The following is a 26,482-nucleotide window of genomic DNA, read 5'->3' on the forward strand; positions in this document are numbered from 1 at the left end:
CCTTGTTTCTGGCTGGTGTGGCTACACCGAGGAAGCAGGCTGCACACGAGCTCGGCACGACCGTTCGCGAAGACAGACAGAGCCTGGCTCCGGCCACCCTCACTGAGCCACCACACCAACCCCTCCCGGCCTACCGCAGGACCGGCTGTATTTGGGAAACAAAACCCTATCTGTTCATCAGGTCATCTGTTCCTTGCAGCTGAAAGCTTTCCAACTGAGAGAACACGTCAGGAGGGGATGGACAGAGAATGCTGGAGTGAGCACACGGGCCAGACTTACAGAGGACCAGAAGACAGGCAGAGAGGAACGTCAGGGTGACGACAGAGTGGCCTGGAGCCTGAGGCCTGGCAAATGTCTGCTGAAAGCAAGGTGCCCAGATGCCATAGGGGCTTAGCAAGCGACGTCCACCCTGGCTGTGGGGGGACGGAGGCGGGTGACATTTTTCTGTTTTTCTGCTCACAATGGGCCAGGGGACAGGCTTCTGAATCCTGTTTCTTTCCCTTCAGTTTCCAAGTTGGTCTTGCTCCACCCGGAGGCAGACCTAATGCCACATGGAAGCCAAGCTCTCGTGGTGCCACCTCTCCACAGAGACGAGCAAGACAAGCGAGTGCGCTGGTCCAGAGGGCAGAGCCTCACCGCCCCCATTTCGTTTCCTCCTTGGGCGGAGAGGTCTTTGGAAGCTTTCTTGCTTTGATGGGATTTTAGTGTCAAGACGTATGTGGATGTTTTTGTGCTAGCGCTTAGGTGAGGAGAAGACAAATTCTCCGTTGGTATCAGTGCCTGTCCCTTTCTAAAACCTTCATGCAGGAATGGGGTTCTTAACTACCTATGTGTACAAAATCCTGCCTCCTTCCATTTAAAAATCACAGTAGCCTGGGCCTTCAATTTTTGTCTAAGCAAGAGTGGAAGGACTGTGGAGACTGTCCAGACAGATGTGGAGACCCGAAAAGACGAAGTCAGCCTCAAAAGGCCCAACGTTTAGACATCAAATTCCCACACTCTGGTACCTCACACTGAAATCTGTAAGCGTGTATAAGACAAGCTCATAATTGTGACATACCCTGAGAATGAGGTGTTTCAATTCATCATCTGACAGAAAAGTTGGTTTGTAGTTTGCTTCTGTGTATGGGTTGGTGGCACCTGAGGGAGAAAAAAAAAAAGAGAGAGTTGGTACACTTTCTATTCAGGGAATGGCTCATAGCACTTCACTGCCTCCGACCTTCCAGATGTGGCCTCGTCCCTACCACCTGGGACTTCAACGTTCTCTCCTTTTTCCTTAACAGACACAGGGCTAGATCGGGCTTCGGACAGGATCCATTGAAAAGACAACACTGCTGCCCACAGGGGACCTAACAGGTTTGCTCTGGTCACTGTAGGGGAGCCAAGAGGTCATAGATGGAAGTATAAATCTGCTTCAGAGAGAGAAGGCAGCTTTGGAAGTCAACCGGCAGAGGCTCCTGGGAGGGTTCCCTCCTTCCCAGGGCCGACATTAAATGCGTTGTCTAGCAGTCCCTCAAATGACCACGCTGAGCCTTCCTGGGAAATCACCCAGGCGGCCAGGCTCTGAGTAAATAAATATACTGTAGAAGGCATTTAGTGGGAGTGCTTCTTCATCAGGGTGAGGTAAATGAGCTTGGCAACCCAGAGAAATGCATTACTTCAGTGAATACAACTCTGGCTCCTCGGGCTGAAAGGGGACAAGATGCTTAAAAGGCCATCCGTCTGGCACCATATAGAGAACACCGTATAGGAAAAACACCGTACGAGAGAACACCATACAGAAGAACACCGTATAGTAACAGAGAAAGATGCTGGCAGCAAATGACCTTGGAATCTGCAAAAATGGTTAGAACAGTGAAGAAATAAAATGGAAAAGATCTGTAGCAATTCTCAGTACCACGGTGAAGGAGGAGGTTGACAGAATGTGTCTGACTTTCATATCAACTAACAAGGCACACACTGAGCCACATCCCTGCTTTTTATATAACTCGAGATTTGTCCCTCGTTTCCTTCCAATTTAATAAAAAATGAGCTTATAATAATTTAATCCCCACAATCTTCCCTAATAGTAATGTTTAGATGCCACCCTCACAGCACAGGACACGATGCTGATGTGTCTGAATAGTGATCAAAAGGCAGACGAAACCGGCTACTCCTTCTTTCTGGTGGCTTTGTGGAAACATAAAGACGCAATTCTTTTACCACGCAGGTCAGAGGTCTGACTGAGCGCCCACTTTCCAATTTCCTCAAAGGGTCCAAGACAGGCCATGGAACATGCCAGGCCCAGCGTTCACTAAAGTGCCTGCGACACTGCAGCTTTCTCCTGCGGTCTGGATAAGTTGCTTCCACATTTCTGCCTCTGTGTTCTCACCCACCCCACACTCAGAAAAGAAGGAAAATACTGCCTCCTTCATAGAGAGTCTATCTGGTTTGGGAAAATTCCAGGAACATGAAAATATCATCAGTGTTCATCCCTGACAGTAAAACGCAGCAAGAACCATCAACCAGTGACTCACTCTTTAAAGGAGCCACGGTGAATTTTCCCCTTAAAAACAGCAACAGACTTCTCTGCGTCACCAAGGGCACCTGCATGTCTGATGGTGATCACTGGGCAGGTGGGGCCCAGCGCACAGACACATGCAAGATGTGGGTCCTCCCCGACATGCACGTAGCCTGCCTATCACATACACGTGCAGACGCGCGCACAGACCACAGCCTCTACTCCCTGGGGATGTAGGACCGCAAAATCCCAAATGGACACCCACATAAGCTCAGGAATCACTTCATTTGGCATCAGGTCTACTGCCGGGAAGGACAGTTACTCAAGGCTACACACTGGCAAATAATACACACGGTCCTGGGGACTCAGGCACACCCTAGGCAAGGGAGGGAACATGTGTGGGCAAGGGCATCAAGAACAATAAAGTCTTACCTCGTAATGTTTTCATGTGCTGAACGGCCATCCTCAGCACAGTAAGTTTATCTAATTTCCTGGACATGGCATTGCACGTGGGCACCAAAGAAGCCAATTCATCAATGAAGCTGTTCATTTTATCCCGACGCCTCTTTTCAATCTGACTGTGAGCTTCCCTGCACAACAACAGGAAAAATGATTTCTAGAAAATGAAGTCGAGCCTCAAGGAGACAATGACAAAAATAAGTTATCACGGCTTCTGACATTCCCCCGACAGGGCAACGTTTAGAATCTGCACAAGGCTTGGAACTTGGCTTTTCTACTAAAGTCACCAAAAAAAGTGGCCTCACTGCGCGGGGTCATTATTGTTTGTATGCTTACCTCATACTTAGAATTAGGAAGAAATATTACAAAAACTGTCTGCTCAGAGTAAACTGGATTGGTAATTTGTCCTTTCTTTTCCTCTCAGCCTCTGTAAAGTTGGAATTTAAGATGGGCATGGAAGGAAAGGGAAGGGAGGTAGAGTCTGCAAAGAGCAAAGCATCCAGAATGGCTTTGCGGGGGGAGCGGGGGAGGCTGTAGTCCTGCAGAGATCTCTGAGGTTTGTGAGGAGCCCGCTGTGTGGCCTGTCAGAGACCCCCGACTGAGTCCCTAGGTAACTAGTGCTGCCATCTTTGGATCAACCATGACTCCACCAGGACACAGCAGATGCTCCATCTGTCCCCAAGAGCTTCCTCTGAAGAGTGTCGCACTCTTCCCTCCCAGGAGTGGCTGCCCATCAAGGCAGGAGGATGCATCCACAGGCACACATGCTCTCCCTGACTGGTTTGTACCTGCCATTTGTGATTGTCCCCGATGGAGTGCATCACCAGTGGAAATGTCGTTTGCTGCCATAGCAACAGAGCCACCAAGAGGGACCTCCCACCACAGCTAGGCTGTGCGGGGAAAGCTAGAAGTCTCAGGCCAGTCGAATTCTGCAGCCCTGGGTCTGTGTCATGACTGCCTCAGATGGCCCTGGAGTCACTGGCAGGAGGGCAGACCCACGTGGATGGGGTCAGCAAGTGTGGCTGGAGGCAGGAGGGACCGAGTTCGAGAATCTACTCAAGGGCGCAGGCAGCCCCATGCCTCCCTTGCTGGGCAAGAAGGACCGCTCTGAGAGGCAAGGCCCGGCCCGAGAATGGAGTCACTGAGCCAGGTCTACTCTGGAGGGCCCTCGAGTCAGGAAGGAGCAACCTGCTGGGGAAGAGCTTCAGCCTTGCAGGGCTTTCTGCTACTTCCAAAGTCCCCTGCAGGTTAAATGTGCTTAGGTAGCCAAGAGTGAAGGCCAACTCAGTATGGAGAGGACAAGCGGCAGGTGGCCACAGCCAAGGCACCCCCACCCCAATCCCCGAAGGGATGCTCAGACCGACAGGGACCAGACACACAGAGCCAGCTCAGCGGCACTCCGAGCGCCCAGAACCAGGACGGTGTATAGACAGGTCCACGCTTACCTTGCATTTTTGATCCTTCCTTGGTGCTCTGTGTATTCTAACCTGGAAGGGAAGGGGAAAAGAAAAGCAAAAGATCAGACACAAACCCTGGGAGACTAATGGCAAAGTCACACCTCTCTCTTTTCTTCCCAGCTTCATTCATTTCCCTGCTTAATCCCTGTCATCTCTCTCAACACACAAGGGCTCTTATTATCCACACTGGGGGCTGGGCCCAGAGGAGAGCATCTTGAGCTCCCAGGCTCCCAGCCTCCTTGCTTATCCCCATCCAAGGACACAGGTGGGACCTGCACCAAGTAACAGAACACGTAATTATGCAAGGAAAATAGCTAGCAGGATGAACGTCACGACTAGGTTCATGGTACCTTCCGTGAGGGTCGTCTTTGTCTGTGTCCATGCTTTCTCTGAAAAAACAAGAGAGAACATGAGTATCTGTCAATAAACACATACAAAGCTGCTTCTTACAACATGGAAGGCTCTCATTTATCCAGAAACCAAATAATCAGAGAGTTCAAATATCCACAGTATTGATGACTGACGTAGACTAGTCAAACAAACACAGCTTGCCCCTACCAAACTAGGACCGGTTTTCCAGATGATCAAACAAAAATGACGTACGGCCATCAACAGAGCATGCTGTTAACATATTTTATGCCATATTTTGGAAATCAGGAATACAGAGCATTTATGGAAATTCTTAATCAGAGTGTCCAAATAACTATAATACCTTATTCCCCTCATCATTCTGGATAAATGGAGTTCATTCATTTGTAAAATATACCAAGCCTCAAATATACGTGTGCATACATATATATTTGGTGGGAGGGTGAAGTGAGGAGGGGAGACCAAAGAACCCACAAAGCAGCACTGAGCAGAGCCCTGAGGCAGCTTTTCAAAGACACGGATACACAATGTTCTGGTTCTCAGCCAGGTGGGAACCCCCAAGGCCCGAGGAACTGGGAGACAGGGCACGAGTGGGGCTGAGGGGCGTGGAGCCCTGGTTGGCAGCAGAGGATCCTGGGGTCACAGCAGGGATCTACCCCCCTTTTTACAGACTCCAGAGATCCAAGTTTCATGGCACCTCACGGTTTAGTAGAAAACAAACTAGAATCCTCCAAGTAAGGGGTTCCAAGTCCCCCTGGGGTCAGCTCACACCCTTCTCCAGCCCCTAAGTTTATCACCAGGAAGGCACTGCCTGGCACCTGGGCCTGTCTTTCTCTTTTATCCTGGAAGAAGAGAGGCATATGGCCCTTCAAACAGTGTAGTCCCAAGGGCAAAAACAACTTTTCTCAGGAGCCCTGAATCACAGCATGGGCATTCTAGAACAGGGGTTCCCAACCAGGAGCCCTTGACTGCCTCACAGGCAGAGAGCTTGTCTAGCTAGTCCTAAAGCACAGAAGACAGGATGCAGGCCACAGGGGAAAACCAAAACTCTCCCTCCCCTTTTGTCTTGGCTTGTATCTGGTCACTGAGGCCAGGATAATCATCCCAGGTGAAGAGAGTTCCGCCTGACCGATCAGACACATTTAGCACAATGAAATGACAGGGAAAGGGATGAAGGGGGCTTAATAGGGTCTCCATGAATCACAGAAGATTTGTAAACGGGGTCCATGAGGGAAACCTGGAGCTCTTGGGTGGGGACAAGGTTGGAAACCACAGGTTTAGATAGCAGAGGTCTTAGAAGGCACCAGTGACTCCATCCGCCCAAGACAAGTGGTCCGTGGAAAACATCTCCTGGCCTCCCTGTTGGGGAGGGACTGCTCCAGAAGAACCCTCTCAGTCCGCACACCCACTCTCCATCCCCTGGGCGTTGGCTTGCTCAATCATCTGGGATCACTTACATATTAATCATAGCATCTCCTAGTGGGCATCTGACCTTCAGCCACTGTGCTCCCCAAATTCGACCTGTGAACTTCAGCAGAAAGGACATCTGCTGTGGGGGAGATACCTCCTTGGAGATTTTTCCCTCATTAAACAAGAGAAAACCTCTTAAGTGGACATGGAGAGAAGATTCCACGCAGTTGCCTCAACAAAACAAAACGTGCCTTTGAATGTTCTATGCGGCAGTCTATTCCCTGGGCGTTTGTACAGATAGAGTTGACTGTAAGTGTGCAAATTTACTTACTCAAAAGAAAAGTCATCAAGTCTAAAAAGAAACAAAAATACTATTTAATAAAACAGGTACATACTAATTTGAATAATGTTTCAGGGCAATACCAATGTTCCTATAGAACTTTCAGAGACGACCTGCACTCACTCCTTCCACAAACATAATTAAGCAACTGAGGGCTTCCTCAGAGAGAGCCTCAGGCAAAGTCCTCTTTGAAACCACTGAGATTACATCCAGGGGCTTAGCCATCTTGCTCAAGGGAGCCAAGGAGGGCAAAGGAAAAGGGTGAAAGGCAGACCTTGGCTTTAAGGCTCTTCCTTTTCCCTTGATGTGGAACAGTTTGGGGAGGGGAGGGGGGATGGGGTGCCTCAGCAGGGCTGGAGGCTCCCTCCTGCTTGCAATCCAGGGGGAAGATAAAAGCAAAAACAAAACAAAACAAAAACAAACCCCACTGTGGGGCCACCTAGACTTGGATCTTTCATTTCCATCCCTTTCCACAAAGAGGACCCCTTCTTCCAGGAGGAACAGCAGTTGGCCCCTCGATGTGCAGGGAACGGACACCAAGAGTCCCAGAAGGCCTTACTGGTAGTCGGTAGAGCTGCCTTTCCGCTTGCGGTTGCAATCCATGCTGCCTGTGCCGAGGGGGCTGGAGAGCAGGTCGGTGGGGCCCGGGGACATGAAGTCACTGATTGTTGAAGAAATGTCCATTCTCTGGTCGGCCATTGGAGGTCTGGAACTGGTACAAGGAGGCACAAAGGCGATTTCTACACGTTCTCTCTACCGCGGTGGAGGGCCAGGGTGGTCCCGCGGAGGGTTGGGGTACTGGTCTACTGCACCAACACAGCTCCCCCAGGGCCAGCTGGGGCAGGGACGCAGCGGGCCGGAGGGGACAGTGGGCATGCTTTAGGAGTTAGCATAGATAATGCAGGTTAACCTGCTCACATATTTTTAAGATTTTATTTATTTATTTGACAGAGAGAGAGCACAAGTAAGGGAAGCAGCAGAGGGAGAAGGAGAAGCAGACACCCTGCTGAGCAGGGAGCCCGATGCGGGGCTCGATCCCAGGACTCTGGGATCATGACCTGAGCCGAAGGCAGATGCTTAACCAACCGAGCCACCCAGGCGCCCCCCGCTCATATTTCTGATGAAGATCCAAAGTTCAGAGCAAGTGGCTAGCTTCTCCTGCATCCCCGTGCCAGGGCATGCAAGAACAACCCCAGAACTCAAGGGCTCTAGGACTTGGGGCCCGGGGCTCCTCCCATGGAGGGGACCAGATATTCTCTGACAGTTCTAATTTTATTTACTTCCAGTCCATAAAATAAATATGATTTACTGGTTATCTTTGTGTTTTTGTGACTTTTGTAAAAGTCATAGGAAAGCAGAAAATATCCTTTCTCAGACCGTGGGTCCCTCCCAGCAGCCGGGAAAATATGGTCGCTGTCTATCAGTGGGCCACGCAAAGTCTGTCCTGCCTTCCCTGACTAGCCTTTGCACCTGCCAGGAAAACCTGCATCAGTATATAAAGACATTGTAGACCAATTTGCAACACATTTTGAGAATTTATGTGTTATAAGCGTGGAGTCAGCCGGCCCAAGAAAAGAGGCTGCCAAGTACCTTGCAAGGGACTCCGACTCCAAACCAAGTTGAAGAGGGCCACGCACTGCCCACAGACGGGGTCCCAGCTCCACACCACGTGGCTGGGGCTGTCACTCCCTCTCTCTGGGCTCAAGTTTCTTCATCTGCAAAGCAAGAGGGGACTGTGAGCTCAGTTTCCTGATTACGGTTCTGCCCACAGATGAGTGCACCAGGGTTGGGTGTGGGCTAACTTTTCACTTTCACAACCACTGCCGGAGGGAGCATCTTTGTGGTCTAACTCCAGGCCCTGGAGCTATTATCGCTCAGTCTAAAATGTCTAAAAGCAGGACAAAAGGGAACACACATGGTATGTCTTGGTACGTTCTGGAACACCGTGCTGTCAAAGAGCTCCAATAATTTATATTCCCAACAAGAGCTCCCGTCAATCTGAAGAAAAGCACAAAACCCCACTGGTTTTTACTTGCATTTTTAAATGATTACGGATGCTGTCCCTATGTTTATAGGCGTTTCTCTGGTTTCCTTTGTGCCCACTCATGTCCTTCCTACCATATTTTCTTCAGTATGGATGGGCCTCCTAACTCATGTGCACCTGCGCACCTGAGCCTGGGGGGAGACAAGCACACAATGAACTGGCCACTCTCACTTTCCACCCACAACCTCTCACACCTCCAACACCAGCTCTGCCCGGTGATCCTTGACTCTCCTGCTCCATTTGCTCCGCGCCCCCCCACCACCGGGACCAAGAATGTCACACCCTCTCTCTTCTCTGCAAGCCTCCGACAGCTCCCCACCCTCACTCTCGGCAGATACTTGGCTCTCTACCCCACTGAGTAAAGGAAGCACATCCACTGGCCCACCCAGACGCTGCTGGTTAGGAACCCCCGCCGCCGGCCGCTGCCACCCCCAACGGGTGGGCACTCCATCGTCTCTCGCTACTGAAGACCAGCACCCTGCAATTCTCTCCCGGCCGCTCATCCTGCACCGTCCACTTTCCCCACCCTACTGGGTCACTCTCGTTTGGATATAAACAAACAACAACTCTCATTTTGGGGAAAAACCACATATTTTTTTGAACTCCATTCCCTTCTAGTCAGTACCCCATTTCTGTTTCCAATTCCTTTCCTCTTACTCAGTACAAGGCAACTCAAATCAGGCTTTTTGTCCCCATCAATTCCAACAGAACAGCCCCTGTCAGGTTCCCTGGCCAGCTGCTCATTGCTAAATCCAGTGGCTGGTTCTCCATTCCCTCCTACTTGCGCCATTCCAACATCTGCTAGAGCTGATCTGTCCCTCCTGTCTCTTGGCTTTGGAGAGGCCACCTTCTCATTGTCCCCTTCTATCTCGGTGGCCACTCTTTCCATGCTGGTCTCTTTTGTGGGTTCCTCCCCCTCCCTCGCCTCCACATGGAAGTCCTGCAGATGTCCTCAGACTTCCTCTGTCTATAGCCACTCCCTAAGAGATCGGTCTAGCTCCGCTGCTTCCAATATGATCTAGGCTCTGAGAACTCCCAAACTTACACCTCCAGCCTGGACCACTCCTGAATTCCAAACTTAGAGGACCATTTCCCTGAGGTCTCCCTTTGGATATACAACAGAGACCTAACTGAAACATCAAACCAAACCCCTGGTTCTCCCCAAGCCAAGCCCCTTAGTGATGCTCACACTTCTGAACGCTCAGGCCCCAAACCTGTCATCCTGACTCCTTGCTTCCTTTTACAACCTGCACCCAATCCGTCAGAAAATCCCAGCAGCTCAACATTCGCAAAGACATCCAAATTTAACCACTCCTCTCCTTTCTCCTTCATATTTCTTCTCAAAGGTCACTTCGGCAGTGAAACTTCCCTGAATATCCATATACTGCAACCTCCCCCCAATCCACCCTAACCAACCCCCCCACCCTGCTTCATTTTTTTTCCATGGCCCCTATCCATAATCAACTTATTTACTTCCTCTCCATTAGACTATAAGCATCAGAGGAGCAGGGATTTTGTTTAGTTAACTACTTGCACCCTAGTAGCCTACAACACTTTCTAGCATATAGTAAGTACTCAATAAACAGATGTTGAATGAATAAATAAGTTTGCACATTATGAATATTCAATCCTTGTTTGTCACAGATGTCATAAATACCCACCCCCTTTTTGCCTTTTAACTTGGCTTGCAGTATTTGTATGTGATACTAAAAGTGACATGTTTTAAAAGCAGCCTTTTTTCACCCCAAAATAGAAATATCCTCTTTACTAATATTTTTATAATTTTATTTATTTGGCACTTAATCCATTTGGAAATAACTTTTGGTATACTACCTAAGGTTGGAGACTTCTTTCCCTCCAGTGGATAGATAACTGTGCCAACACCATTTACTAGACCAGACATTCCTTCACCAATCATTTGGAATGCCACCTTTATTGATTTATTGTCTATTTCTGGACTTCCTATTCTGTTCCTTTGATCTAGTTACTTCCAATCCAGTACCACACTATTTGTTATAGTGGCCTCATAATACATTCTACTATCAGGTAGAACAAAACCTTTTCCTCTTAGGACTTTTCATTTTCAGAAATTTCCTGGTTATTCCAATTACTCTTTGGGAAGCATTTTACAGTCATTTAATCACACCAAAGGTCCTGATGGGCAGTTGCTAGAAGTTATCATTATCACGGACATGAGGAGAAGTAGATGAGGGAGGAGAACAGAGTCCTTCCTTCAGGGTCTTGGCGAGCCTCTGGGCCGCCCGGCAGACATGGGGGGGGCCACTTCTGGCCCCCACTCCCTCTTTATGAACAGCTAGACTGTTGCACGAGGTGGCCTCTCCCCCAAGTTTTGGGCTGCAGGGAGAAACCACACTTCCTGAAATACCATGGAAGCTGCCAATGACAGTAGGTGGGGGCTGGGGGTGCGATTTCATTACCTGAAATTACAGTTCTTAAAGCTCAGATCCACCTTGGGAGGAGCAAGGGGCCACTGGACTTATGGGTCACCTCAAAGCGATTTTCATGTTTTGTCGTTTCCTTTCAGGCAGTCAACTTCTTCCAGAAACCTACAGCAGGGCCCACAAGAAAAGAAAACCCACACAGGTCACTTGGGGCGGGGGGTACGTGGAACAAGCTCCCCTCAGTGAGGGGAGAGGCTCAGCGGGCAGCCTCCAGCCGCCTGCTCAGCCAAACTGGGAACACGTGAAGCAATCCGGCAGGAGAGCTCTTCTAGGACAAACAATGCTTTTGAAATGATTAAACATGGATTCTTGGATGCGGCCTTACGAGAAAGAAGATAATTGGACTTTTCATTTCTCCCACTGGGTCAGGCAATACAATTACTAGCGAACATTTATTGACTGTGTGCTTGGCGTCAGGCACCGTTCTGACGGTGTTATGTAGACTCATTGAGGCCTGAAAATAATTCTCTGAGGTAGGTACTCTGGTTTTTTTCACTGGTTGAGAAGACGGAGGCAGAGAGAGACTCAAGGAGGACACTCGCCAAGGTCACACGGCGGGAGGGCGCAGGGGCTCCAGAAGCCGCATCACCGCCAAGGACAGCCGCGCGTCCGCCCCACCGGCAGACAACCAGCGACCACGGCAAGCGAGCATCCAGGAAGCATTAGGCCGGACACACGTGCACAGGCCCATCTCTAAGACCGCTGGAAGCAAGGCAAGACGCTTAAAGACCCTATCCGGGAAGCTCAAGCACAGTGCGGGCGCCCAAAGCGAAGGGGAGTCAGTGGTGAGAAGGCGCGCCCGAGTTAGCAGATGGCCTGCGGCCCTGCCTTCTCCTGCTGGCGGGGGCGGGGCGGGACGGGGCGGCGGGGGGGGGGGGGGCGGTCCTCCGCTCCGCCCTGTGGTCCCTGCATCTCCGAGGAACCGGCTCCACAGGCGGCTGCGCCTGCCCTCCTACCCCCTCCCGGCTCCACCTTGAGACGGCAAGACTCAGGCTGTGAATGGGCCTTTCCGGACCTTTCTGAAGCGAAACTCCTGGGCTTGCACCTTCCGCTGGCTACTTCTTGCAGCTCTCCGATTACCTGGGGCTTGATCGTGGCAGAGGTCTTCAAATGAATGTCCAGGAACAGGGCTGCTCTTGTCCTCCTAAGTTACTCCCCTTTGCTGTCCCATTCAGACACCCTCGCCCTCTGACTCTGGGAGCCAGTCTGGACACGTGCAAACAGCACGACGGGATCTTGGGCTTCCAGTCCTTAAGCCTCCGTGGAGCAGCCCCCGGACACCAGGTCCCCAGGGCAGTGCTGCCGGAGCGCTTACCATATGCCCTTCCACCTCGGTCTGATTCCCCACCCAGGTCCCATGCTCCTCTCCAGCCCCCGGATGAGCAATCCAGGACCCACGTGGGCACCCTCTCCTCCCCTCACCCCACTAGCCTTCTGACGGGCAGCCCTAGCTGCTCCCCTCTGTCCCCTGGCCACTGCCTCCATCCAGGCTGCTCTCCTCCCTACACCTGCCCCTCCACGCCCCGGTCACAGACAGGACACCCCCTTGTTTAAAACACTTCAGTGGCTTTACTGCTCTGCCCCGAGCCTTCCAGAAACGCCCTGCCAGGAAACATCAAACCTCCACAATGGGCTTGCTTGCTCGCTTCTTGTCCTGTCTTGCCCTGCTCTGCCCATCTGATGCCCAAAGCTCTAGGCCACCGGAATACTTAAGTTCTCAAGAGCACGTGGCCTCAACTGGGCCCACGCTGTTTTGCAGGTGTGGCTCCCTTGACCCACCTGGTGAACTCCTGCTTTCCTTTCAAGTGCTCTCAGGGAGCACCTGCTCAGAGAAGCCTCCTGCCTCTGCCCGTGCTGCTCTGGTCCTTCTCCTCACACCTGTGGCCCCTCCGCCCCGTGAGCTCACTATTGGGGGGCTCCCAGTACCATACCTCACTCACGTTCCCCCACTTCTCCGAAACTTAGAAGAACCTTCTCCGTACCACACTCTATATACAATTTCTTACCTGGACCAATTGTTCCAATACTCAAATTTACTTTATAGAAATAATGAATGCTAGCATAAACTTTGGCATTATATTTTGCAAAATAAAAATCAGAAGGCCTTGCCTGGCTTTGGGCTCCCTGCTCGTGGGCAGTTTGCTCTCCCTCTTCCCCTCTCCCCGCTTGTGCTCTCTCTTGCTCACTCTCAAATAAATAAATAAAATCTTTAAAAAAAAATCAGAAGGCCTTTCTTATATGCTTAGACCAAGTAAGGAAGTTGAATCAGCTGTGACAAGTATTTCTGGAAAACTGTTTTCTCTCCAAGAAGGTGTTCTTAGATGTAAGACAATGAATGAAACAACAAAAGAGAGGAAAAAAAAAACCCTCTTTCTGTGCTATTTTCAAAAGAGAACTGAGCCCAGGGAGGGGGCTCCAAGAGACCACAGGTAACTGGGAGAGGGGTCCTTGCCAAGGGGAGCTCAGGGCCAGCCTTGGTGCTGCCATCCAAGTGACACAGAGTGAAGATACTCTGGGGAGAGCCTGGCCTGTGGTTCTGGAATCGCGGGCCACATGTGTGCCCACTTCTGAGCTAGAGACTTCCAAAGCAGGGAGGCGGGGGGAGGCTCCCTGGATGTCAGAGGAAGCGAGGCACGAAGGGACTTGTGCAGTGTGCTTGGGGAGAACTTGGTGATCCCCCTGGTCCCCCCTCAGTCCCCTCATTCTCCTTGGAGCTCAGGGAGAAGAATCTCCGGGCCTCCACACAGAGGAGCACGGGGGCTAGAAGAGACGTCCCAGCCCCGGCTGCCCCTGCAGAGACACCTTGGTAGGTGAGGGTGTCAACCACTATTAGGCGCCCACAGCAGACACAGCTGCTCCTCTGAGCAGAGCAGGGTGAGACTGAGCAGCCCCTGAGAAACCCACACATGTCATTTACAGGATGACCACACAGAAGACCACCGATCACAGATGGGCGTCTCTCTCTGCTTTCCCTCCTCCCTGCCCCAGGACCCCAAAATGCTACAAGAAGGGAAGGGGGCGTGTAGATTGCTTTGCGGTTCACACTCTTAGCTGCCCCTCCCCGCAAGGACAGCCTGCAGGATGCCCCAGGCTCGGGCCCGGCCATGTGACTGGCTTGGACTGATGAATGTGAGCGGAAGGGACAGTCCCAACTCTTGAACAGAACTTTTACCACGAGTTCCTTTGTCTGTGCCGAGACTGGCAATTTCCTGGGTAGATGCTCCTCCTTTTGCTGAGGTCCCGGCTGGATAGCAGCACGAGGAAGAAATAAACCTTTGCTCCTGTCAGCTACTGAGATGGTGATGGTGTGTATTCTAGGGTGACTGACTCTTCTGTCTGCCCCAGAACTTCCCACGTTAGCACTGGAAATCCTGCCTCCCAGAAAACCCCTTTGTCCCAGACAAAGCAGGCCAGTCGGTCACCTAGTGGCTCTGGCCGTATCTATCCCTCATCCAGAGCTGACTGACACAGGCAGGATGAAGAATGCACAGATGTGTTCCAGAAGTACTTTCCCTCCCCAGCCCCGAGAGCCATGGCAGGTGGCCCTTGGCCCCCCCTCCTCCACATTCTCCACTATGTGGTGCTGGTGCCCGGCTCCAGATTTACTGAGGGAATGGATGAGGACTTGCTCTGGTCTGTTCAGGTGGTGGTGGTCTTCAAGCAGAGGCAAGAGGCTAGAGGGGCTCTGTCTCCTCGGCAAGTCCACCTTGGCCCGCCATGGTTACTCTGACTGCCTCTGGGGAGTTCAGCTGCCTTGCTTTGCAACAGATGCATTTAGAGAATGTTCACCCAGGGAAACCAGATGCCCTGCACCTAGGGTAACAGGTGTTTGCATCGGGATCATTCAGCAAGCGTTTCTCTAGCCTCTGGGGCACTGGGGACACAGGGAGGAATCCGCAGTCCTAATGTTCAAGATTCTCTCAACCTAGTTGGAGAGACAGGGTCTAAATCCAGACGTGACAGCATGCTCACTGCCATAGGCAGGGCCGTGCTTACAGTGGCGTGAGCTGTGCCTTGCACAGGATGCGCCTCGGCTTTTGCTAAATGGCAGAGATTTGTGGAGCCATTCCGACAAATTCCCAGCAGGTGGCAGTCAAGTGTTTCGAGGAAGGAGGGCCTTTCTTGGCTATGAAGCATAGGTAAGGTACAGGAGCAGCGTGGAGGAGAAAATCATGAGCTTATTGATAAGCTGGTGTGTGTGTGATAGGGGTAAGGGGAGGAGAAAGAGCGAGGGAGGCGGTGAGGCTTGAAGTGGATGTCTGCCCGGTGGACCGGGTGGTGGGCAGTCCGTTCTGAGCCAGGAGAGCAGCATTTGCAGTGGCTGGCAGGGGCCCCGGGGACCCCAGTTCGTGGTCCTTGTGTACCTGGTCCTCCTGGCAGCTCTAGAGGCTTGGGAATCCCGAAATCAAACACAAAGCAAGGAGGCTGCATTTGGAAGCACGCGGCTTGGAGGGCCAGCTCAGAGGGTCTCATGGGGGCAGGGTCTGTAAATCCTGCAGTACTTCGTCAAGGAAAACAAGGCTGGTTCTTGTGGAAAAGGTTTCCAATACCATCGATGGAGGAGAGTCGACAGAATTCCAGTCTCCAGGGGCTACTGAGGGCTGTTAGAGGGATTTAGAGATGTCATCAAGAGTCACGGCACAGAGCATGTACCTAACCCTAGCACAGTGCTTAGTAAATGTTGGTTGCATGAGTGTAAAAGAGACACTGTCTTACACCTTTGCCAAGTCTATCACTGAGGTATAGGAAGGAGAAACTTTCTTCTTTTTTTTAATGTACAGAATAAGAGAGCCTGGCCCTAAAGACTCAGGGGAAGAACACAGTCCACCAAAAGACTTACTGCCTGAAGTTGAAGAAAGTTCTGGAAAACATCTGCATCTTGTTCTAAAGGAAACAAAAGGATGCGCTGCTGTTATTTCATAGTCAACTGCAAGATACTGGGGTGAGGCAGAGCAGAGTCAAGGTTGGGGTGGCCTAGAAGGCGCTTTGAGCCTCAGGTCTGGGCTGTGGATGGAGGCAGGCTAGGACAGGCAGCAGGGTGGGCCCAAGGGGGGGCTGAGGCTCCGAGAAGAAAAGGGATCTATGCCTTCTTTGAGAATGGGGGCAAGGTTGAGAGACAATGGGAAGAAGACCGAGTGGACGCTTCTCCAGAGCCGGTGGACCAGGCCTGTGAGGCCCCCAGCACCTCTGCAAGCAGGAGCAGGGCTGTGGCTCTCCCCCGGCAAGGGGCAGGCGGTGTCTGGGCAAAAGGGTAAAATGATGGACGCGTGAAAAGGGAGGCTAGGGCAGCGGTGAGGGCAGGGCCTCTGGAGCCGGACAACCCGGGTTCAAATCCCAGTTCTGCCACCTACAGGGTGTGTGTGCTGGGCCAGTTCCCTGACCTCTGGGAGCGGCAGTGTCTCACCTGTAACAGGAGGAGGCTGCCTCCTCACAGACTGAATGAGCTCCGTATCTGAAAAACACTCAGGATGCTCGTCAGGTTAACTGTGCTTGAGACGGATGACCTCGCGCTGGTGAGAAAAGGAGGGGTAGAAGGCTGTGGAAAGGTAAGCTCTGATGTCAAAGAAAGCAAACTCAGAAGAGAAATTTTGAAATGAAGGAGCTCAGAAATGCTAAGAGCAGACAGAGGATGTGGGCTTGGTGGTGGAGTGCTAGCGGTGGACATAAAGGAACTTAACATTGAGGGGATCCAGGATAGTGGGCTCCGGTGACCACGAGGGAGCCGAGGGGGGTCTGGGGAAAGGCTGGAGAGAGGGTCCTGGGGCTGGGGTGGGGGTGGGGGGCCAGAGAACAGCCCAGAGGCCAGCATTTTGCAGCAGGAAACACTGAGGACTCATGACAGTTGGAAAGCTGAGCGTTATTTCAAGAGTCCAACCCCTCCGTTTTACTTGAATGAAACCAAAATACAGAGAAATAGCTCCTCCTACAGAAAGCTGGGAATAGGGTCACGAGAAAATGAAGCCAATGGGTGATAATAACAAAACTCTGAAGCTGCCCAGAAAGGTGAGATGGAGAAAGCACAGGACAGTGATTTCCCTACAGAGACGGACACCACAGCTAACAGCTACTGCCCAGGGCTGGGCTGCCCGGGTGCTCTTGGGTGAAATAGCGACACCCGAGAAGTGTTGGGGGACAGGGAGGTCGATGTCCCCCTTAAGACACACCTACCATAGGTCTTGCTGACAGGTACAGAGGCCCCAGATGGTTACCATGGGCCCAAGGCCCTAAAGCAACCCATCCAAGGCAATTTCCTGAGCACCCATATATGCCAGGTCGTTTGTACCAGGAAAGAGTTGAGAATTTGAGTAAATTTCCACCACCGATTGCATGTGGCAGTCAAATTTCAATCGAGGACAATGTTGTAATGATGAAGACACTGTTAGTGTGTGGGTCCATAATCATTCATTACTCTTTCAACAAATATTTGCTGAGGGCTTCCAAGTGCCAGGCACCGTTCTCCACAACAGGACTGAGGTGAAGACACAAAGGTCCTTGTCCTCATCTGGTATACATTCTGGTGAGGAAGGCAAGCAAAGGAGACAAATAAGTAAACGACGCTGGGAGGTAGTGAGTGCTGGGGAGAGAGGTCAGAGTCAGGGCAGGAGGAGCTCTGGAGATGGAGGTGGTCAGGATCTGAGGAGGTGAGGCGTGGAGGGAGGAGCACTCCAGGCCAGGAAGAGCCAGCACAAAGGAGGAGAGGGAGCCGAGGGGGTGTCAGAGGACCAGCCCTGGACCAGGGTGGGCACAGACCACATTGGTGCCTGGCAGGCCCCTGTAAGGGCCTTGGCTTTGACTCTGAGAGGAATGGGGGAGGACAGGCTCCCACCTGGGGCTCAGCCCGGCTGCAGGTTGAGAAGAGATTGTGGGGAGGGGGACCTGTGTGTGCAGGCGCATGTGGGGGCAGTGGGGCAGCGTGTGTGGGCAAAAGCACGTGTTGAGTGTGCACACCTGCCTGCGCGTGAGCTTGCACGTGCATGTGAGAGCAAGTGTGCACGTGCACGTGTGAGAGGACCTGCACATATATGCATGTGAGTTGCTGTCAATTCCTGGCATATTCTGAAGGAACAGCTAACCGGACTTCCTGATTTTTTCTGGCACGAGGGGCAACAGCCAGTCCATGAACTGCACAAAGGCCCCCAGCTATGGGGGCCACTGGGGGTCAAAGTCCAACCTGAGCTCCACTTGCCGGGCTGCATGCCCTTGTGGGATAGCTGGAGGAAGAGGGCCCGCTTGCTGTCCACCTAGCAGCCAGGAGCTGTTGGTCGGGGAGCTGCACACAAGACGTCTAAGTTACAGCACAGACTGCAGGGCTAAGCGCTGTGTCCCTGCTGCCCACCCATCTGGGGCAGAGACTATCCCCCAACTACTGAGTGTCAATCATGCTGAGGATGGTGCTAGCTCATGACCTTTCAGGAAGGGCATTATTATCAACATCGAGTGTAAGACGGCACTGAGGCTCAGAGAGGTATAGCCACTTGTCTGAGATCACACAGCCAGGAGGGGGAACAGGGACCCAACCCCGATGTGCCCAACTCGAGAGCTGGGCCCCCACACATGCTTTGGTGTCTTCAGGTACTCCGCAGAGAAAAGCAAAAGCTCTGTCCCACGTAGGAGAAGCAGGGCGGGGCCAGCGTGTGCCCCTCCTACAAGCCAGGCTGTCAAAACATGGGGCAAGGACCAGAATCGCCCAGAGTGCTGGGGGAATAGCCGGTGTGTCTAACAGACGATCCTTTCTGTTTCAACTCGCAACTGGAAACCTTTCTCAAACGCATTTGCCCGTCCTGGCGAGCACAGTTTGAGGAAGACGATTTAATCTTGCGATGAAGCTCAAGGCCTTCCTCCAGTGCCCCAGATCTCAGATGTTGTTCTGAGCATTTCCTGACCCCAGGAACGACCCTGAAAGTTCCTCTTTTAGCTCAAACGGAATCAACTTGTTTTCTTTCATTCCTACGTGAGGAATAAAACAATTATTTCAGTGATTTCAGTTTCATTTTTCTGAGCTTTGGTTACAGCAAGGGAGTGGTAAGTGTCCAAGGATCTGAAAAAGCATGAGTTCTTGAGGTACTTTTTTTGAGAAAATATTCAGTGCAAGGATCACAAGAAAAGTAATAATGCAAAAGCTGTGGCAGCAGAAACCACACACTGGGCTTGGATTTTGTTCCAGTCAGTGTTGTTTCATGTAGTTTTCAAAGAAGTAACTCATCCTCAGAGACTTAAATAAATTGCCTGAAATTCTGAGCTCGTGAGCGAGAAAGCCAGGATTCAAACCCAGGTCAGTCTGACTCGAAAGCTCTGTGACGGGGAAGGACTATTATCCTTTCTTAATTAAACAAAACAAACAAAAATAAAACCTCCTATGAAACAATAAAAAGACAAATACCTCAGTAGAAAACTAAAGAATAGAAGAGGTAATTCACAAAATTCACACAATTAATTCGTGCAGACAGAGGCCATAAAACAACATGGTAAAGGGCAGGGAGGCTGGCTGGTTCTCCTTTCTCTAAAAATCTGCACATGGATGTTAAAGGAAAAAAATGTATGTGCAGGTGGGAGTGGTGAGGAAAAAAAAACAAACCCAGAAATGGCAAAGATGAAGAAAGATGATGAAAAACATGTTTCAGACTCTTTAAGATGACATATTTTCTAAAAGGGACAGGGGAAACATCAAAATACCTTATTTCTCTGACAAAGGATGCTATTAAAAATTCTGACTTCCATTACATATTCTTATGTAAAAGAACATTTTAAGAGAAATGAATTCAATTTTTACGAGAAATTAAATTCAATTTTTATTTTTTATTAAAGTTTTGCCCCCCCTAGGGCCTAGTTTAAAGACTCATAAAGTTCTACAAGGCTACTGGAAAAATATCTGTCCCCAGGTTCTCCTGCCCGTTCCTCCACCCACCCATTTCCAGAGGCAACCAGTTATGGAAAGCACCTCCACATTTCTGAACAACAGCTTATGGTACCACTCAATGATATTCCAGTCTCAACCGGGATCTACTTACTTCTCACCATGGGAGAGGGAAAGGCACCTCTCTTCCATTATATCCGTCATTATAGGCACACATAGGAACCTACCCTCCCATTCAGCCAACAAAGTTACATAATTATTTGGGGTAGATGAATATTTGGCTTTTATATTTACTATGATCACATAAATCCTAGGCTCAGAGGAGCCATGTTGGATATTCTGACCCCATTCCCTTGTTGCATACCTCTCTGGGTTCCTTTAGTTGTTACTTGTCCTTTCTAAAATTAAAAAAAATCTGTATGTATATATATTTAACCCATTTGTCGAAGTTTGTCTGTGTCTCCCTTCATCTCCCTATATTTGTCCAAGTCCCCCTTCCACTTGTTCTTTTCATTTCAGGTCCATTCTAAGGTTTCTCCAGCTAATTTATAAGCTAATACATACACGTGCATGTGCGCGTGCACACACCCTCTCTCATACTTTCAAAGATTCAGTACAAATATTTTTAACATTCTTTTCACCCTCTTGAAATCTGTAAATAATATAACCTACCAACACTTATAATTTCAAAAACAATCAACAAAATACCCTAACTAAAATACAAAGAAGAAAGGAAAGTTAGTTAAAATAAGATACGACATACAGAGTCAATATGCAAATGCTGGGTACAGCTACTCTAGAAGACACGATGAAAGATGTAATGAGGTCCTATTTATAACGAACAGGTAAACCTCAGATGCTTGGTAGTTTTGTTCCTGGAAAATTCAGTATATATTAAAAACATGCAAAAATTATGTGTGTTTATGTTTAAAGCAGAGTCAGATTCCAGGCTCAGATACTTGTAAACAGAGTTCCACCTACATGAATGTCCACTGAACTTTAGGAGGTTGTGTAGGAAGTTGGACAGTCCTTTGTTCTCCATGGTTTACATCTAGCAAATCTGCTTCTCCCCAGACAGCCCTGTCCCGCATCCCCAGGACAGCCAAATCGCCCTACACATGCCCAAGATGTCCTATAGGGGGCGCTACGTACTTATTCAGAACCGGTAGCTGGTTCAACTAGATCTTTTCTACAAAGAGAAGGGGCAAAGAAAGGTTAAGATATTTACCCAAAGCCATATAGGAAACCAAGAGTAGTCAGGACTAGATAAGGAGAAGGAGCAGACAGGGGAGGAGAAAGGAAATTATTCTAATATTCATATTTATTAATTGCTGTCTAGCAATTGTGCCAGGTGCCTTGTGTTAGGCTCCCACAGTATCTCGTCTAATCTTAACCTCAGGGGTTAGTTCTATTACCATCCCCAATTTTCAGATACAGACACCACATTTCAGGGAGGTTAGGTCCTTGCTCAGGGTCCCATTTTTAGTAACAACAGAATTCGATTTTGTCCAGTCCTTTTTCTATTACTTTAAGCTGCTCTCCCTCCAGGTGTCTGGGCCCACACCTGGGGGACCAGGTCCCTCACTTTGCTACTTCAATCTTTAGGAAATAGTAACTGGGGTGCAGGCTGTCTGAAAAGCAATGAGCAAAAAGAAAGATGGTTCAATCCCAGCTTCTTGGCCCTTCAGGTTCAGTCAGTGTGTGGCCTGGGCCCAGCGGTTCCTGAGCACAGGAAGCAGACTCTTGATGAAGTCATAGACTCCTGCGGGAGCCCGGCCTGACCTGCCAGGGGTCAGGCCAGGACAACCAATGTGACCGCAGGGACTCTTCCTGCCCCGGAAGGCCCATGCCTCCACAGTCCGTTTCACACCCCACAAGGTGGCAGGCAGCCAAGGGGCTGGAGCCCACACCACAAATGCAGGAAAGGCCAGACAGTGAGCGAGGGCTTGGTCACCAAACTTTAGGGTGTCAGGTGTGGGGAACACTCCAGAACAGTCACTACAGCTTCATGGCATGTCTGCTTCTGCTTAATTACCCTCCAGATCATCCCTCTGAAAAGACAGTGTTATTTCCACCTTCCAGAAGAGGAAACCAAGACCACAAGTGACCGGCAGCTTGTTACACAGCTGGTCAGGGGCAGGGCCAGCCCTCCAGCCCAGGCCAGACCGGCCCTGACCCCCTCCCTCTCTCCTGCACATTTAAAAACCCCTCCTGATATATGCATTTCAGAAAAATGTGTATTTGGCACCTACCATCCAGCTTTGGCGGGCAGGTGGGCATCACGTCCCTCTGCCCCGTAACTGCCAGGGCTGTCCTGTGGGACTGAACATTGGATCAGGTGCTTGAAGAGGGGGTCCTGTCTGACAGTCCTTAGGCACCTTTCTCCCTCTGCTTTCTGGCCACAAAACCGTGACTAAGCACTTTGAACAAGGAACCCATTGCATCAGACTTCATGTTCAGGAAAAGCAAATACACATAGCCCCTATTTGTCACCCTGATCTAAATGCACCCCATGGGGCCTGGCGGAGCTCGGATGAACCCATTTGTTGATGACAGTGCACAGGCCTCTGCCCGGCCATCCGCTGTGTGCACACAATCTCTGAGGAGGTTTCACAGAAAAGGGCCCGACTGGGGCTCCGGCCAAATGAGTTCTTGCAAAAAAGTCAAAGTAGGGGCAGCCCCAGTCCCGTGCGCCACAAGCTCACTGTGAGCCCTCGGGGTGCGAGACAGAATAGCCCCTCAGCCAGGAGCGCAAGCTCCAGACTGCCTGGGTCCCCACCTTTGCCCTGCTGCTTACTGGTGCGGCTCTGGACAGGATCGGACCTCTGTTCCTCAGTTTCCCCATGAGTAAAAGGAGGATATTGACAGTAGCCACCTCACAGAGTGGTTGTAGGCAGTAACAGAGACATTCATGTAAGAGCTTAGAACCGTGCCTGACCCAAGGTGAGCACTCAGGGTTGCCTATGGTTGAAATGAATACTGTCTTGTCACAGAAAGAACAGCTGAGAGCCCCGTAGAACATAAACCCTGCAGGGAGATAAAGGGGGGGAGGGGAGTGAGGGGAAGGGGTCCATGAGCACTACTTCCAAACTTCAAAAGTGGAACCATGCCACGCCCGCGGGCCTTTGTTCCGTATTGCTACAAAGGGCTGACCTAGGTCAATGAGGAAACAGAGCCAAGAGGCAGCTTTGGATTAGAATAAAGAAGGATTTTCGAACAGGCAGACATGTCCACAAAGGGGGAGCAGGATGCCTGGTGTGCGGGTTCCTGAGGGGGTCAGGGGCCTGCCTTCCTGTCCTGAACAGTACACATGGGGTTTTCGTGCCCAGGAGAGTGGCCAGGGGCAGTGACCCTGACGCCCCTTCCCACAGGACCATTCTATCACTCCCGTAATGAGCAAGTTAAGTGCGGACAGGCAGGGTGTGGCCCATCAGCCCGAAGGGAGGAGGAGGGACTTCGGACTGTCTTCGTGCACACAACCTTCAGGACTTTCACTTCATTGTCTCAGAACACCATGGTGGTTGGGGGGCTTGGTGGCCGTGACCAGCAATGGCTCCATGAAACTCAACAGTGTTTCCTGAACACGTGCTGGGTGCCCAGCAAAGTGATTCCCGGAATGTGTGAGATGACACAGCTGTGGCAACAAACTATCAACATTTTCTTACTTTGGAGAATTTTACTTTGGAGAATTTAAAGACAGCATCAATTACTAAAGCCACTGTGATTTGGGGCACACAGTACGAAGTCATCAGGATGGCCAGCTCCACAGGCAGTTCACAGGCAGCTTCCCAGTCATCTCTCTGGCGAGGTTTCAATGTTCTTTACCACTGAAACTTGTACTGACACAACCCCTTGGCCTGGGTGTCCTTGGTGTCCTGGGCTGAGCTGCACACAGGAGGAGATGCTGGGACACGAAGAGACAGCCAGGAGCAGGGATCTAGAGAGAGGAATGGGCTAATCTGCTCCCTGAAAACCGATTCGGGAAGTATCCTCCAACATGAATGTTATCACCTTTATAAACTACAAAAATGGAAAAATTTTTAAGAGTAGAAAACATTTTGTCATTGAAAAATTATCAGACTGCATAAAAACTATGACACAAATGCAAGAAAAAATATGAGTCTGAGACTAAAGCTCATCAGCTATTTCTCAGGTATCTCCTGTACAACTGTTAACTGCTAATTCATAGGTGCCCAGCTCCGAGGACTCAAAAGCAGATCAGCAGCTGGAGGTATCAAAAGATTAAGGAAAAACAATTTATGGAGATGACACCAGAGACATCCTATGTACTCACTTCCAATTCTTTGCACCTCCTGGAAACGCCTGCAAATATTTTTGAGAACCACTGTCTGGAGCGGTTAGGAACTTATTGGGCAGGAAGACAGAGAACATCTCCTTTCAGAGAGAAGGTTCTCAATACTCCACAGGCCCCAGCCTGAGTTAACTCAGGCCCCCAATTCGCTGGATCTGCCGGGAAGGCCCTCATTCCTCTCTCCCCACCACGAACCTCCTCTGCCTAGTGGGTTCCTGTCCCAGCCCGTGGCTGTCCTTCACCCTCTGGTTGGCTGTCTGTCTGCAGCTAACCCCCACTGCTGCTTCCTCTCTGTAAGCTCTCCTCTCCACTCTCCATGCTGACTGCTGCAGCCTTAATTTAGGTCCCGGGCACCCCCCTCCGGGCCTACTCACATCCTCTAAAACCACTGGCCTCCAGCACTGCCAAGAGGTGACTCTTCCAGAAGCTTCCACAGTCCATCCTTCCTCATAAAGGTTTCTCTCACTCCCTCTGCCTCCTCCCAGCCGCAACAAGAGACCTAACCCCCAAGAGCGCCGCACTCTGGCCAGGCACCGTGCGGGGCCATTTGCCCAGCGCAAGGCAGAGACAGGGTGCAGCTCCCGGGCCAGCTCTGGCCCGTGGATACTGGCTGCCTGGAGAGCTGTACAAAGGATTCCGAGTGTCGGAAAGAAGCCACCATGAGCAGTAACTGGGATCCCGAGGACTGGGAATGGCTGTGCCCGCGCCACCTGCATGCCACCCCCGTCTGGGCCAGAGCACTCTGCAGCACTCCGGCCCGTCTGTCCCTGGCCTGTGCTCCAGGCTTGCGCGCCCACTGGTATTCCCACGAGATCGCCTCAGTGATCCGCTTTCAGGGCTCCTCCCAGACCTCCACACCCACCTTCCCTGGCACTGCCACGCCACCATACTCTTCCTCCCCCGATACTCAGCAAACGTGCTGCACCTTCTTCCTTTAGAAACTTTACGGCATCCATAAAGCTTTTCCAAGTGGGCCAGAGAGCAGCTGAGTTGACCTCTGCCTTAGTGTCCAAAGACACGGATTCCCAAGACCCCCTCTCACCATCTCCCCAACTTGTCTGGCCGGCTGTTGTATTCACACAACCCCGTCTACTTAAGCAGATGGTGACTCCTGGGCTGTCTTGATGCCTGTCTGAGACTGTGAACCCTGCAGGACAGAAATCTGATCTGTTTAGTTCACTGGCTCCGAGCTTGGCACAGGAGGGCTCTGTTAGGGGACAGCACAGGGACCACAGCCCCAGCCCCGCTCTGCCCTGACCCGCTGTGGGGCCCCGGGAAAGCCACTCTTCTCTCTGGGCCTCAGCTTCCCCACCTAGACTAGGATATACTTGAGCTAGGGGCCCCTGAAGTCTTGTCCAGCTCTCAGACACTACGAGAACGCAGGCCACAAAGCACTGGATTTGTGTCTTTCATGCTTGTGTGGCTAATAATCACTCAGCGAGATATCACAGGACAGCTCCTCTGAGCGGCGCAGATCCGCCATTGCGGGTATCGAGGACCTCTCTCGGGTATCCAGTGCTATGGGATGTGTGCTTGTATGGCTAAGCATAATGGACAAGGAGGAGTGATTTTATCTCCCTTTGAGAACATAAGTACACTCTTCTATATTTATACATTCCATCTCCTAATTTAGACAGTGTAGAACTTTTTCTGATCAGCACTCACTTGCCAATAATTTCGCTCTACATCTAAATGAAGAATAGGAGTCATATAAGTTCACAGATTGAATGGATGGCTGATTTACAAAGCCCTTAAAATGTGGCTGCAGGCCGACGCTGGCAACCCCATAATTAGATATGGCATGCTCTGTGATGATGTATTTTTTACTGTTTTTTAATAACTCAGTTCTCCTTCTGGGATGAGGGGAAAAATGGAATTTGTTAAAAATAAATCGAGATTTAGTGGCTTTTCAGCCTTCTGCTGCTTGTTGCTCACAATATTCTATAAATAAAAGAAGCCCTGCCCTATAGTGCACTGTAAACACCCACAGACACTCAGAGCCAAATTCTTCCAATTATGACCCTGTACCAGTTGCCAAGCTACTGCAAGGACCCACTTGAAAGGCCGCCATCTAGGCCACCTCCTGATTAAGCCGCCAGGCAGCAAGGAGGAAGGCCTGCTGCTCTGGCACCATATCTACTCTGAAATAATTGTTCCATTTTCTTGAAATTAAGCCCTTTCATTGTGATCAAATTACAATTCAGAGGTAAATGAAAAACTAACCACCTGTCCATCTGTCCATCTGCCTGGGTCATGTGTACGTAGGAGATCCTGG

At 50.7% G+C, this 26,482-nt stretch overlaps 1 protein-coding gene across 8 annotated transcripts in view; it reads right to left on the minus strand.

The window, feature by feature from the left end:
• The window catches only part of BMAL1 (basic helix-loop-helix ARNT like 1), a 99,899-nt gene that overhangs the window by 24,459 nt on the left and 48,958 nt on the right, over nt 1-26,482 (minus strand). For 3 of the 8 annotated variants that reach the window (XM_028116759.2, XM_028116756.2, XM_028116758.2), the window contains 8 exons: nt 11,018-11,146; nt 8,126-8,250; nt 7,095-7,247; nt 6,527-6,547; nt 4,767-4,805; nt 4,405-4,446; nt 2,933-3,090; nt 1,061-1,140 (listed from right to left, as the gene is read on the minus strand). In XM_028116759.2, coding sequence (XP_027972560.1) covers nt 1,061-1,140; nt 2,933-3,090; nt 4,405-4,446; nt 4,767-4,805; nt 6,527-6,547; nt 7,095-7,234 — 480 coding nt within the window. In that variant the 5' untranslated portion in view covers nt 7,235-7,247; nt 8,126-8,250; nt 11,018-11,146. Of the gene's footprint in view, nt 1-1,060; nt 1,141-2,932; nt 3,091-4,404; nt 4,447-4,766; nt 4,806-6,242; nt 6,503-6,526; nt 6,548-7,094; nt 7,248-8,125; nt 8,251-11,017; nt 11,147-26,482 lie in introns of those variants that run through there. The other 5 variants (XM_028116761.2, XM_028116760.2, XM_088017940.1 and 2 more) reach the window with 4 other exon arrangements.

Source organism: Eumetopias jubatus, unplaced genomic scaffold (assembly GCF_037043125.1).
Source record: "Eumetopias jubatus isolate StellerSeaLion01/CBP00866 unplaced genomic scaffold, mEumJub1_p1.0 scaffold_13, whole genome shotgun sequence".
NCBI lineage: Eukaryota > Metazoa > Chordata > Mammalia > Carnivora > Otariidae > Eumetopias > Eumetopias jubatus.